The following is a 15,769-nucleotide window of genomic DNA, read 5'->3' as shown; positions in this document are numbered from 1 at the left end:
AATCATCACTCCATCATCACAATCATCATCATGATCATTATCATAATAATTATCATCGTCATCATCATCGTCGTCATCATCGTCATCGTCATCATCATCATCATCATCATCATCATCATCATCATCAGTAGAAGCATTATCGAAAGATAGTTTACAAAAACATCATCGCAATCAAGATAAGAAACATTATAACTGCCTACACAGACAACGACAACACTGTTTAACTATTGAATGGTGTTTAATAATCTTTAGTATTATACAATATAAGCAACAAAAAGCTCACACAATAAACAATCCGAAACAACTGATTACTCGTAATTAATTAAAAACAAGGGCTGTTTGTAAAACATGCATGCCCCCAATATGGGCTGTCAGTTGTAGTGGCAGCCATGGTGTGAATACGTTTTTTGTCACTGTGACCTTGACCTTTTACGTAGTGACCTGAAAATCAATAGAGGTCATCTGCCATTCTTGAGACATCATCCGGAAACCATTTTACTGTGTCCGAGTAACCGTGACCTTGACCTTTGACCAAGTGACCTGAAAGTCAATAGGGTTCATCTGCGAGTCATGATCAATGTACCTATGAAGTTTCATGATCATTGGCATATGCGTTCTTGAATTATCAGTGAGTTATCATCCGGAAACCATTTTTCTAATTTGAGTCACCGTGACTTTGATCTTTGACCTAGTGACTTGAAATCAATAGGGATCATCTGCGAATCATGATTAACGTACCTATGAAGTTTCATGATCCTAGGCATAAGCGTTCTTGAATTATCATCCGGACACCATTTTACTGTTTCGGGTCACAGTGACCTTGACCTTTGACCTAGTGACCTGAAAATCAATAGGGGTTAACTGCGAGTCTTGATCAATGTACCAATGAAGTTTCATGATCCTAGGCTTAAGCGTTCTTGAGTTATCAGCCGTAAACCATTTTACTATTTCGGGTCACCGTGACCTTGACCTTTGACCTAAAAATCAATAGGGATCATCTGCGAATCATGATTAACGTACCTATGAAGTTTCATGATCCTAGGCATAAGCGTTCTTGAATTATCATCCAGAAACCATTTTACTGTTTCGGGTCACCGTGACCTTGACCTTTGACCTGAAAATCAATAGGATCATCTGCAAGTCATGATCAATGTACATATCAAGTTTCGTGATCCTAGGCGTAAGCATTCTTGAATTATCATCCGGAAACGATTTTAATGTTTCGGGTCACAGTGACCTTGACCTTTGACCTAGTGACCTGAAAATCAATAGGGGTTAACTGCGAGTCTTGATCAATGTACCAATGAAGTTTCATGATCCTAGGCTTAAGCGTTCTTGAGTTATCATCCGGAAACCATTTTACTATTTTGGGCCACCGTGACCTTTGACCTAAAATTCAATAGGGGTCATCTGTAAGTCATGGTCAATGTACCTTTGAAGTTTCATGATCCTAAGCCAAAATGTTCTTGAGGTATCATCCGGAAACCATTTTACTATTTTGAGTCACTGTGACCTTGACCTTTGACCTGAAAATCAATAGGGGTCATCTGCCAGACATGGTCAATCTACCTATGAAGTTTCATGATCCTATGCCAAAGCGTTCTTGAGTTATCATCCGGAAACTGGTGGACGGACCGACCGACATGAGCAAAACAATATACCCCCTCTTCTTCGAAGGGGGGCATAATAATTATATGTCAAATGAACAATGTGAGAAAATGCATCTAAACTGTTGAATCTATATGCATTTTACAAATAAATACATTAATTTTGTTATTTTCAATGAAACCTAAATTTTATTGACCATTTATTGAGGGTATAGTTATTTCAGACGATCAAAACGACACGCTCTTTGCACACAAATCAAATATACACACATTAATATCTTAAATATTAACTAATCAAGTTGTGTTAATTATAAAGAAAAAAACGGAAATCATAACTGAGAAATCATGCAATAGTAATAGATGAAGTCTAATGCTTTGAGTATATTGCGGAATAAATGTACAGTTAATTGCACATACTTTAACGCGCATGTGTAAGACTGTATAAAACTTTTAAATTATATAATTCCTCTACACAAAAGATAGCATTGAATTAATACCATGTACACAAACCGTTTACTCAATGTAATTAAAAGTCTTATTGTGTTTAGTAGTGTGACACTTGCTCTGTAGCAAGAAGAAACATCGCCTAATCTTGTTTCGTGTATTTGAACTAATGCATCTGAAGTTATTTACAATTTCGGAGCTAAATTGACATGATTTTGTTTATTAAAACATTCCATCAATTGAACAGCAAAGCTCGTGCGAATGTGTATCTTTTAAAGATGAATGTATATTAAAAATATAAATTTTTCATTGAATGTCACTACAAATTATACCGAGATCATTTTAAAATCGAAATATTATTTGTCTACTCTATTGTTTTGTCAAAAAACACAAGTGGTATATTCAACAACACTGTATGAAAGCATAATTCTTTAGCTTAATTTCAGGTATGAAACAAAAAACAACATATATTTTTGACACATAGCGTCAACACATTTTTGATAGTTTACAAAGTGCCACATACACTTCAGGACATTAAAAACAATCGATTTATACTAATACGATGCCTAACAACAACATACCCATGTAAACGCATTTATGACATTGAGTCTGGACGTATACAAAGTCGATTAATTTTTAAGTCATTCATCAAAGAATCTTTAACAAACATCAGCTTTAACGCTAAGGTCATCGTGGGCAGTGACATCAACGCCAACAATGTCACGTACAGACATGGCAAAACAGGCAAAAACAGCCAGACTCTTCAAAGTTTTGGATTTGACACACACTGTGCAAAAAACGCAAATAAAAATACTTTATATGTATTTCAATAATCCAAGTGTCTTTAAGTCTATAGAAAGGAAGACAATCAAAACGATGATGTCATGCACTCTTTATAGGTAAAGTCAACGGAATGAAAAGTGTACAGTTAAATACTCATGCTTCAATGCGCACTACTTAAATTGTAACACTGTCTTTGAAATTGTTTATAGAATGAAAACAAAGGCATGCGTTAAATTAAAACATATTATAACATAACATTTACACAAAATATATACGTAATGTGATTATGCCGTTTTATTGCATTAAGTAGTGAGACACGAAGAATCGCCGCATATGTATCTTGATTTTAATAAATACATATAAAATAGTTTACTATTTAGGAGCGAAATTTCCGTCATATTGTTCATTTTAAGAGGCCATTATTGTTACAGAAAAACTCCGGCGAATGTATCTCTTTTAAAGATTTGTGGAACAGAATCATATACGTGTCATTTGACTTAATACAAATAAGTTCAGATCGTTATAAAATAGAAACATTGTTGTTTCTGCTATATTTACTTGCCAAATAACTCTTGTCGGAAATGCAACAACAAACTTTGCATAATATTATAGCTAAAGTGCATAAATAGAACGAACACAACATCAGTGTACACATAATGTAAAATAAGTTTCGATTTTTACAAAGTATTACAAACACTATAACGATTCAATAACACTAGTTTCATATTAATTAAATGTCAAACAACAACACACACTTATTTATAAGAATGAGTCTGGATTTATCTGAAGTCCAATTGAAATTCGACTATATTTGAATCTTTCCATTAATTTAGCGAATATGTCATATGCATAATCTTTAATGCTTAAGTCACAGTGAGCAGGGTTATCAACACCACCAATGTAATGTACCGGCATCGTAGAATTAGATTCAGATTCATATGTTCGGAATTTTTTAACAAAAACATTCGGCCGAGAAACCAGTTCCTGTTGAACTAGAATGTATTCCTGAAGTAGGATTTGTTTTGGGGGATCAATACTTGAAGCACAACCAATTTCTAGCTCAATATCAATTGCATACGGACATGCTGCCAGTCTGCCCACAAGGTCCCGTAATTCCGAGGGAAGCAATTTTTTAGAGTAGATATTCAAATACTTCAATGATCGTGGTACCTGCAGCGCAATGTATGTATTCAAATGCAGTGTAAGCGTCTCAAGCTGTGTAAGTGATGATAGCCACTGAGACAACGACTCTGCATGATCCACTCTCAAACCTCTCTTTTCGCCACTCAGACTCAGTCTCTTGATGTGCAGACCATTCAGAGTCTCACACAGGCCAGGGCTGTCTTTTTTGGCGATAATACTAAGTGTGTCCAGCTGTGTGAGCGATAATAGCGACTTCTTAATAGACTCTGCATACTTAAGATTAAAATCTCTATACTTGCTTCTCAACATCAAATGCTGCCTCTTGCCCTCCCAACTAATACTCAGACTCTTGATACTCAGACCATGGAGAGCTTCCCACAGATCAGGATTGGTGCTATGCACACTAATACTAAGTGTGTCTAACTTTGTGAGCGATGACAGCCACTGTTCCAAAGACTTTGTATACTTCGTTTCAAAACCTCGATTAATACTATTAATACCTCGCAGTCTCAGACTCTTGATACTCCGACTATGGAGAGCCTCCCACAGACCAGGACTGTCGTAATCCACACTAATACTTAGTGTTTCCAGCTCTTTGAGCGATAATATCGATTGCTTCAGAGACGTCGCATACTTCAGTCTAAAACCTAGATTCAGATTCAAACTCAGACTCTTGATACTCAGACCCTGGAGAGCCTCCCACATACCAGGAGTGTCTTTATGCATACTAACACTTACTGTATCCAGCTGTTTGAGCGACACTATCGACTGTTTCAGAGACGTAGCATACTTCAGAAAATTTGTATAGCCGAAACTCAAACTCAGACACTTGATACTCAGACCCTGGAGAGCCTCCCACAGACCAGGATAGTCTTTGTTCACACTAACATTAAGTGTTTCCAGCTGTTTAAGCGATAATATCGACTTCTTCAGAGACGTCGCATACTTAAGGTTAAAATTGCGACCGTCGCAACTAAGACTCAGACTCTTGATACTCAGACCCTGGAGAGCCTCCCACAGACCAGGAGTGTCTTCATACACACAAACATTAAGTGTTTCCAGCTGTTTGAGCGATAACATCGACTGCTTCAGAGACGTCGCATTCTTTACTATCGAACCTGAACTTAACCCATCATGCCACTGGCCACGCAGACTCATACTCTTGATACCTTAACCATGAAGAGCCTCCCAAAGAGCACGAGTGCCATTGTCCACTTCAATACTAAGCATTTCTAGCTGTGTAAGCGAGGCTAACGACTGAGACATCGACTCTGCATGATTCACTCCTCTGATATGTAGATTCAGACTCTTAATATTCAAACCGTGAAGAGTCTTCCACTGATCAGGTGTGCTATCGTTCACGTCAATACTAAGTTTGTCCAGCTGTAAGAGGAATACAAGCGTCTGAGACAACGACTCTTTATGATTTTCTCGAAAAGCTTTCCAACGATCATCCAGACTCAGACTATCGATATTCAGACCATTTAGGGCATTCCACAATGTGTAATCATATATGGAGGACACTACTATTTTTTTATTTTCTGTTTTTATGTTTACATCGCCAGTATTAAATAATGTGCTGACTGCCCCCTTTACGCACGCCGTTATTTCACAGTCTCTCAAATCAAACTTCGCCTGATGATCAAGTGTCAGCAGACTGCTGAGTAGATTGCATAGCAACGTATAGGAACATTTGACATGATGTAATTCAATACATTCTATAGAGGGCAGTGTTGTGCACTGGCTTGGATCGGTACTGATTTGAACAATCCAGATTGGAAATTCCAATGAGGTCACACTGGCAGAATCTGAAAACAAAACAAAAAAACATTTTTTTTAGTGAATATGGTCACATTAGTTGTATATTAACGAATTAAAGTGGTGCCGTTTGTTTTGATATTTTCAATTGCATTAATCTTATTGTTCGAATGGGTCACTCAAATTATTAATACATGTACGTTAAGCATATGTGTACTCGAGTGTTATATTTACACTTTGTTGTATACTATATTAATTTAAATTATATGTACTTGTTGATATAAATATTGAAATTCTAATTCACTGCATTTGTCGTATGATATACATATTTTTATTATAGCACATTTCCTTATCTTTATGCACAAATAAAAGACAATCATTAGTTTATATCTAACCACCTCAAAACAATTTTCGCCCCTATAGTTTGTATAGTTGACATACAAAATAAAATAATTCCCATAAAATAAGAGAAAATAAGATAATTTATAGTAAAATGCCAATCATCGAACATAACGACAAAGCTTTGTTTTAAAAAACAGGGACAAAGGCCTCAAGGCGCTCTAGTCTACAGGGAAAAAACTGATCTGAAAAATGGTGAAAGGGTTTATAGGCAAGTACATGCATGCTGCCTTGTAATATTCTCATGTTATTTACTTGCATATGCTTTATGCTTCATACTGACTGCATTTTTGCATATGCTGATGAAGAAATTCATTGTTTGTTAATGCTTCACCAGGCTAATGTGTCGTCTCTTAACTATTATTGCTTTTATCAGTATGTGTATTATTGTTTTTGCAAACTGTTGCTTGTTACTGCATAGTTGAAATGTCAATGTATTGCTATTTTTGTTTGTTACGTATTCTTGGTCGCCAAAGTGAAGAAGGCAATGTAGTTAGCGAATGTAGCGATTGATTTACGCATTTTTACTTGTTTTTTTTCCAACACATTTCATTTCGTGATTGCATATACGTACAGTATGCATAATAACAATATTATTTTGCAATCACAGTTAAGAACATGGCAACATAAATACATGTAATGCATCAACGTACAATATGATTAATAACAATATTATTTTGCAATCAGACATAAAAAATGGTATCACAAATGCATGTAATGCATTAAACACATATCATAAATTAATTCTTAATAGAATACACGATTACAAAGCGCATAAGTTAGTAAAGTATGATGTACTGATTGCAATTACATGTACTTCTTTAGGTTGAAAAATACATATACAAAAATGTAAAGAAAGGTGAAAAAATAAGTGAGTATTGACTGAGTAGAATGTGTACATTATAATAACAGATGAGAAGTGCTTAAGAAAATAATAACATGCGTTAATTTTATAACGTAGACATTTAATTTTACGTGGGTATTAACGGTACGCTTTAGTTAGTATTTGTAAAAAAATAAATATAAAAACTTCAACTATCATTAAAGTTTATTTCCTTCCAAGTTCGTGAGACAATATCATTAAATAATTCCCTTAATTGTCAAAGGATTCTAAATTATTTTTGAAATTGATATTTTTCTTAAGTTATCGTATTCGTACTTAATGAATTTCTTTGCTCCTATAGTGCTTGGAATATATTTATTCATTTTACACTTATGTAGGTATAGTTTAACAAACAAAATAACATTATTTATGGCTGTAGCAGACTTAACTCAGTATCCAAGTAGTATGATTGTCATATTAATGAAAGGAAAAGATTAATATTTCATCAATAATTGCTTTAGATATGTGGCACCACCAGAATAAATGTTTAAATTTTCCCCACTTTCTTTGCAAAAAGAACATAATGGATCATCTGTAATTTTCATTTTACTCAAAAGACTATTTGTTGCAAGTATCCTGTGAATTAGCCTATATTGGAACCACTGAACCTTTGCATTATTGGTTATTAAAAAGGGTAGTTCAAATAAGCAGTTCCATTCTTTTTCATTAATTATGGTATTTAGTTTTGTACGCCATTTTTGTTTAACATATGGTTGTTTATTATTTTTATTTAGAATAGTAAATAGTCGTTTTGCACCAGATTCTTTTTTCAGCACAAGTTGAAACAATGGTGGTAGAAAGGGTTTGATAATTTGTCGGGAAGGATTAGATATACGACATAGTTTCAAAAAAGTATCAATCGCTCTTGTCACCCCTGTATAATGAATGAAGTTTATGTTCAAATTGTACATTTTATTATGGTAATCACAAGAGATAAAGGTTCCATTTTTTAATATATCACCTATACAATGAATTCCAGCTAAGAAGCATGACTTAAAGAAAAAACTTTTATTTCCTATCAATATATTTGGCTTGTAAAAAAGTGGATAATATTAAAATTTATTTGTGTTTACTTCTAATTTACTACAATAAAGTGAGAAGCTGTTTAAAACATCTACCCAAAAGGGGTTAGAAATTCTGTTAGCTATATTTAAAGCATAATGATAACCGCAATTTAAGAGTTTATATGTATCGAAATAAAGTTTTGCAATTTCTATCCGATTTCCTCTAAAGCATTGAATTTTTTATAACCAAGTTAGTTTTAATGCTGGAATAAATGCATCCAGATCGATCATTTTTAAACCTCCTTCACTATAATCTTTCACTATTGTTGAGAACTTTATTTTACTATGCCCATCCCATATAAAACTCAGAATAGAGGACTTTATAGAGTTAAGAATGGTATCGGGTGGGTTTGGCAATGATATGAACAAGTGATTGAATAAGGACACAATAAGTGTTTTCACAATTACAATCTTTCTAATTGGTGTTAAAAATCTTCTTTTCCAATTTTTCAGATTACTTTCCATTTTGACAATTTTTTCATCATAGTTTAATTTCATCTTGTTTGAAAGATCAACATGGAAATTTATTCCCAGCATTTTAAAGCTGTGTTGCATCCAATTGAATTTCCATTTAGTTTTTATGTTATGACAACTATATTTGTTCTTGCCAATCTATACAACGTTTGTTGTGTCAAAGTTAACATTAAGACCTGATATAAATGAAAACTCCTGAATAACAGTGAGAGTTTCATTTAAGGACTGTTCAGTACCGTCCAATAAAATTGTAGTATCGTCTGCAAACTGGAATAATTTGTGTTCAGTTCCATTAATTGTTACACCTTTTATATTCTTGTTACAGTGTGTTTTTTCACTTATAGGGGAATGGTGGCAGGGCCCGTCCAAAGGGGAAAAATGCGTCGATTTTTAGGAAAAGGGGATAATTAAAAATTCACTCTTTTATATGTAATGATATTTATTATATGAATACACTCGTTTGTATGAATATAATATTCACAGAAGAATGTCTCTGTCCTTTTTTCTGAAATTTATATCAATTATTTTTTCAACATTAGTTTCAGACAGTTCAGCCTTCATGCACAGTCTCAGTTTTCTTAGCCATTTTGAGTCGAATTGAGTTTTTTAAATCGATTAAATGGCAAGTTTGAGCATTTTTATCATTAAAATGGACCCAATTGGAATGTTTTAATCAACAAATATTGACACAATATAGATACATCAGGCCTTTTCCTGGCCATTTTGGGAGGAAAATGCAATTCATGTGAAAAGTCCACTGATTTGGAAAAAATAATCTAATTTAATATAACACTTTATAATAATTAAAAATCATATAAATTATAGTTATATACTTTGTTAGTTATTTATGAAATAAATTTGAGATATATGTCATGATTATGAAACAGTTCTTTCTAAAAAAAAAAAATATATATTTTTTTTTACTTCTCGAGGGATTTTTTTTACAAAAAGGGGGAAAAATATATACTCTTTTTGAGGGGAATGGGGCCGAATATCGGCCCCGAAATTGCCATAAAAAAACACTGTGTTATTTCTCAATGCAAGCGACAAAATTTCAGCGCAGAGGATGAAAATATAACATGAGAGAGGATCTCTTTGTCTGCAGCCTCTTTCAATAGGAAAAAAGTCGGATAAGTAACCACATTGAGAAACAGCTGATTTAAAGTCTTTATGTAAAATCTGAAACCAACGTTTTATGTCTGGACCGAAATTAAAAAAGGAAAGTGTATTTCGTACAAAGGACCATAACAAGGAATCAAACGCCTTTTCAAAATCAATTAGCAGAAGCAATCCAGGGATCTCATTTTCCTGAATATAATGCATAATGTCGTAAATTAACCTAGTATTTTCCCCAATGTATCTCCCTTTAATGAAACCCATCTGGTCGTTGTTAATTAACTTGTCCATGAATATTGTCCATCTATATTTAGATTTCATGCAACATGTATAAGTCATTTTCTGGAAATTGGGAGAAAGTAAAAGCTTTTTTTTTTCATTTAATTTGTCATAATTATTTATATTTCGTGTTGTCTGTGTTTGCTTGTTTTGGTTCTCATTTGTTTTTAGCAAATCTTATGGAAAAAAATATCGTAATTGTAAATGTTTAAAGCAAGTCTCCTTTCCCACATCATATACAAGAATTACTTCGATGTTGACGGACGTGTACAATACTTGTTTTGACAGACGACACGTGCTTATCTAAAGTTTGTGTTTGGTAATACACATGATATTGGATTTTTGGTGCTTGATTGAGCAATAAAACAAAGACGCAGTCGGCGGTTTCCAGTAAGCCTTTTGTACTGACCAACATAATAATTATTAGTGCACATGCTTATCTAACATTTAGGGATACAATATACGGGTCCTAGACACTGTGTGCTTGTTTGGGCCATAAAACGCAATCGCGGTGGCTATTTTCAGTAGCACATGTGTCCAGAAACTAACGAGTTTGGGTAATAAAGCGCAGAGATTATGATCGTTAAACTGCATGGAGTCTGAAATGAAACAAAATACCGACAAATCAAAAGATTAATCGCCTAATGTTTCAGTATACAATTCAATATTTTTAGGTGGGGTTCTCACTGCATGTTCTGTTGCATTCGCATACACTTATATTACTTGTTATATCCTCATATTATTTATTAGAATACAGACTTAACATCCCTATTGAGATGGTGTAGTCAGGCTTATCAGCTGTATATGGAGTCACTGTTATCAGAACAGCAGGACTGGTATTGGCCTGGAGTTGCAGATCAGATAAGAAGTCTATCAGGGAAAGGGTTAAATGTGCATATCATCCAGGTTATCAATGTGATGCTATGAAATACTATTATACTATCGTTAAACGTGAAGGTGATACTTTTTGTGTTAAATTTTAAGCAAGTTGTAAAATAAATGTATACGTTATTTTGATGCAGTCAATAATGTTCAATGCAAGCATAACATTAACATTCTGGTCATTACGCCATATTGATGGGATGTGAGCAAGCCACGGTCCACATGCGCCATTCAAGACTTTAATATGCATAATGATATACTGTCTTATAACCAGCCTCGGTCCATTCCCGCCATTCAACACTTTGATATGAATAATGATATACTGCCTTATAACCAGCCTCGGTCCATTTAAGCCATTCAACACTTTGATATGCATAATGATATACTGTCTTATAACCAGCCTCGGTCCATTTGAGCCATTCAAGACTTTGATATGAATAATGATATACTGCCTTATAACCAGCCTCGGTCCATTTGAGCCATTCAAGACTTTGATATGCATAATTATATTCTGCTCTTATACATTTTGTAGCCAATCATGGTCCACTTGAGCCATTCAAGACTTTGATATGCATTCAGATATACTGATCTTATAACCAACCACGGTCCACTTGAGCCATTCAAGACTTTGATATGCATACTGATATACTGTTTTCATGACCAGCTACGGTCCAATTGCGCCTTTTAACACTGTGATATGTATACTGATATATACTGCTGTTAAGACCAGCCACGGTCCAATTGCGCCTTTTAACACTGTGATATGTATACTGATATACTGCTCTTAAGACCAGCCATGGTCCACGTGCGCTTTCAAGACTTTGATATGCGTACTGACACTTAGTCTAATATACTTCTCTTATGACCAGCCACGGCCCACTTGCGCCATTCAAGACTCAAGACTTTGATATTCATACTGATATACTGCTCTCGTTACATTTAGTCCTAACAATATATGCTAAAATGCTAAAACATTTCCATTTCTCTGATGAATTATGTAAGATGATGCATTTTGTGTATGTCAATTGTGCCTGAGTACTTTCTATTCAAAGGTAAAGGAATACTTTATTCACTGTATGAAATCACATATATATATATATATATATATATATATATATATATATATATATATATATATATATATATATTATATCCCTGATGTATATATAACTGATCGATATGTTTTATTTAATCTTAATTAATCTTTCTAGGTCCTTGTGGGTACACACAATAAATCGATTTTGATTGATAATTATGTTCATTCATGATTACCGGTATGCGATTTTGGAAATCGATGAAACTTTCCTTCGTTTTTGATTTTGTTTCGAATAGAAATTAAAAACTGTATTTTTTCACATTTGGATTAATGCTGTTACATGTTTTTTATGAGTATTTCATGTACTGGAACAATATTGTTATAATGCTTACACTTAATTGCCCAATAAACGACAAACTGCAAAACGACCCAGGAAACCTGATACATTGTGAGAAGTGTAATACCATTGGAGCAGTGCTCGTTATCGTTATTTTAGTATGAACTAACACAGGTTACGTAAAGTCTAATTTGAAACAACTGTGTATTAAGATTGATAGCAAAGTTATTGGCCTACATGTATACAGTAGAAAAAATCCTGACAAATTTTCTTAAAATTTGAGAGAAGTGTGGCTCCCTGAAGTAGAAGTTCAGGCAAAATGGTCCATTTTCAGGCAATCAGTGAAAAAAAAACTACTTTAATTTGCAAACCACTACAATATTTGAAGGATTTATGCACACTTAACACATGTCTGTCATAACCTCTCAGCATGGTTACTCCAAGAAACTATTTCATGTGGGGAAATTTGCGTTTTTAATGACCATGTTGGGAAAACATTGATACCATCTGGAGAAGACCAGGAAACCTTATATAAGCAGTGACTTTATAAATCTTTTGGATGACAAAAAAACTAATTTCAAGCCATTTGGTTGCAATTTCTTTGCTTTGTAGAGGCAGTTTTTCTGATTGCCTGAACATGGCCCATTTTGCCCGATCTTCTACTTCAGGGAGCCACGCTTTGCTCATTTTTTAAAGAAATTTTGTCAGGATTTTGTCTAAATGTAGGCCGATAGATTTGTTATCAATATAATACACAGTTGTTTCAAATTGGACTTTGAAAATTTTAATTTGTCCATTTTACTTCCCCTTTGTTAGTTCATGGTAAAATAACGAGCACTGCACCAATGGTATTACACTGCTCACAAGGAATATGGTTTCCTGGGGTGCAATATAAAAAGCAAAACAATCATAACATTAGACTAACTTGTTTTGTTTTTCTGATAGCGCCATTATGCTGATCTACGACACGTTCACATGAGTGTATTGTGTTTGTACTACATGTATTACTAAAAATCATTAAAATTCACAGTATTTTATATATACAAATATTTGCGTGTCTGTTATCTACCTGACAAAACTTATAATTAGCTTATGTAGTTTAATCATGATTCAGTTTTTATGCCCAATACAAACACATTGCATGTAGATCTACCTTTTTCATTATATACACCGAATTCACTTAACAAACAATTACTTTTATGGTATAATTACCTTTCAACAATATGCTGTTTCTCCATTCGTTTCCAAGCAGGTCTAACCATTTCAGCTTGCGACACAATGATAGGTCCATCTTTATATGAGATGCATACTCGTCATTTGCAGGTGACATTAGTTTGCTTTCAAAATATTTCGTCATGTCGTAAACTTCCAAGGAAATGACATTTGCCGCGTTATTTGTCCAAATCCTATGAAGGTCGTTGGTTTTTGATGTTTGCTGATCGAACCTGAAGGTACTTAATCTAAGGAAAGCTTCATTATGTCCGTTTGCAACAGCTTCTCTGTGTCCTGCCAGTATGATTTTTTGAAAGTTAAATGCGTCCAAACGGTCGTAAATACACAAAGCATTGCGTTCATCCATCATGCTTGATAGCTTTTCCGCACACGTAACATCTAGTCCACACAGGAATATAAACACCTGTGATATGTCGCGATATGCTTTCCTTTGGCGGTTAAGATAAACAGAAATAAGGCCATCAACGAGATCGGTATTGCGGGAAATATGATAAGCAGCGAGGAATTCCTGCATGCTCAAGTGGATAAACGAAAATAAAGAGGAATGTCGCAGTAAAGCAGCGTTTCGTGCTGACGACAAAATTCCGGATTGTAATGCAAATTCCTTTTGCTCTTTTTCATTCAACTTAAATTTTCTTAATTCGCTTATACTAAACACTAGTGAATTTTCCTTTGCATTTACAAACAACAAATGAAATGCTAATTCGGCTAGGCGATTCAGGGTATCTATATTTGGCTGTATGTATTGAGTCTCTGTGAAGCATGAAAACGGGGGCTGTTCAAATGTACGCATTTCACTGTTCGCTTTCTTAAAAAGACTTTCCAGTAAGAGAATGTATACTTCACACTTAGAGCCTTTGAGTTCTATTCCCTCTGCAAATGAACAAACAATTGCAGAGAGCATCATTGGTGATGACAGTAAATTGTCAAGCTTCTGTTTCATTATGTAATGCTTAAATGCTGAGCATTTTAATTCAAGATCATCCTTATCTACCAAGCGGCCCAGGATTAATCTGCTGAGCTCAAATGGCTTGTTTACTCCTTCCAATTGCACCGACGTGTATCTGTCCAAATCTGTAATTTTTACTTCAGCCAATTTCCAAGGTCGTGTTGAAAATAACATCACACATTTGCTGTGATCTACTACCAATGTCGGTAGGTTGTGATGATCTCCTGGTCCGGTCCACTCATCTAGACCATCAAGTAGTATCAAGCATTGTTCACGCTTCATGATCTCATTCACTAGTTTGTACGCCTTCTCACGGTCTTCTTGAGAGTAAATCGAGTCTATTATTTGTTCTTTAATCAAAGTATATACGTCAAATTGTTTTACCGAATTTCTCAATGTAATATGGAAAACAAACACAAAGCTTTGCAAAACGTCGATATCACTAAAGAAAAGTGAACTGTTATCACATGCACTAATATCATGCGGTTCTCCACACCAGTCCAGGGCTAACTTAGATAAGAATGTAGTTTTTCCAGACCCCGCCTCACCTTGAAGAAATATTCGTCGGTTAACATTGTCATCTGTTAAAAACACACCCTTGTACTGCGTAACCTGTTTGTCTGTTTTCTTAAAAACACCTTTGTTCTCGATCATTTTAACAATTTTCGGCGGCATATAAACATCTCCTAATTTTTCATGTTTGAAGTCATTTAATGGAGATATGGGTACGTGATTTAAGGTGTCCCTGTACAGCTTTTTCGTACGTTCGATCAGTTCTGAAATCAAAACGTAACATATTAATTATAAGTATCTAAGTTGCAAACTGGGCCCTGTTATCATAAACAATCTTCATGAAACTTGAACATTACATGTGGCCTATAGAGTGTTCAAAGGCTTTGTTTTCTTTAATTTTGATTCCACATCATCGTGACATGACCCATGTTCAAACTTAGCAGAACTGTAGTTAGAACATTTGTTCTGAACATTTGAAAATTATCATTGAGCCATACTTAATTAAATATATTACTAACAAATGGGCGCATGCTTCTTACAAATACTCAACAGTGGGCTCATGTTTAAACCAGAGCTGTCAGAGGACAGCGCGCTCGACTCAGGGCTCGGCCGTGAGGTCGACGTGGGCGACATCTTCGCCCGGGACATAATAATGTCGCCCTTAAATTACATGAAGGAGAAGTTGACTTCGCCTTCTTTTTTTACAACATCGACGTTTTTTTCTCTCAACTTTTCATCTAAAAATTCTCTATTTTCACATGTCATAAAGTCACCGATGACGCTTTTTATGTTATCAGTTTATTATCACAGCAAAAGATCGACTGCTGTGAAAGCTTATCCAGGCAACTAGCATACATGGGCATTCACTC

At 34.5% G+C, this 15,769-nt stretch overlaps 1 protein-coding gene across 1 annotated transcript in view; it reads right to left on the bottom strand.

Moving 5' to 3' along the window:
• Positions 1-219: 219 nt before the first annotated feature.
• Positions 220-15,769, bottom strand: part of LOC127845416 (uncharacterized) — a 577,557-nt gene continuing 562,007 nt past the window's right edge. The window contains exon 14 of the mRNA XM_052376315.1: positions 220-4,004. Within this exon, the coding sequence (XP_052232275.1) occupies positions 3,594-4,004 (411 nt within the window). The 3' untranslated portion in view covers positions 220-3,593. The remainder of the gene's footprint in view (positions 4,005-15,769) is intronic.

This window comes from Dreissena polymorpha, chromosome 9 (genome assembly GCF_020536995.1).
Source record: "Dreissena polymorpha isolate Duluth1 chromosome 9, UMN_Dpol_1.0, whole genome shotgun sequence".
Lineage (NCBI taxonomy): Eukaryota > Metazoa > Mollusca > Bivalvia > Myida > Dreissenidae > Dreissena > Dreissena polymorpha.
The sequence above is the reverse complement of the archived record's forward strand: the minus strand, read 5'-3'. Positions and strand labels throughout refer to the sequence as shown.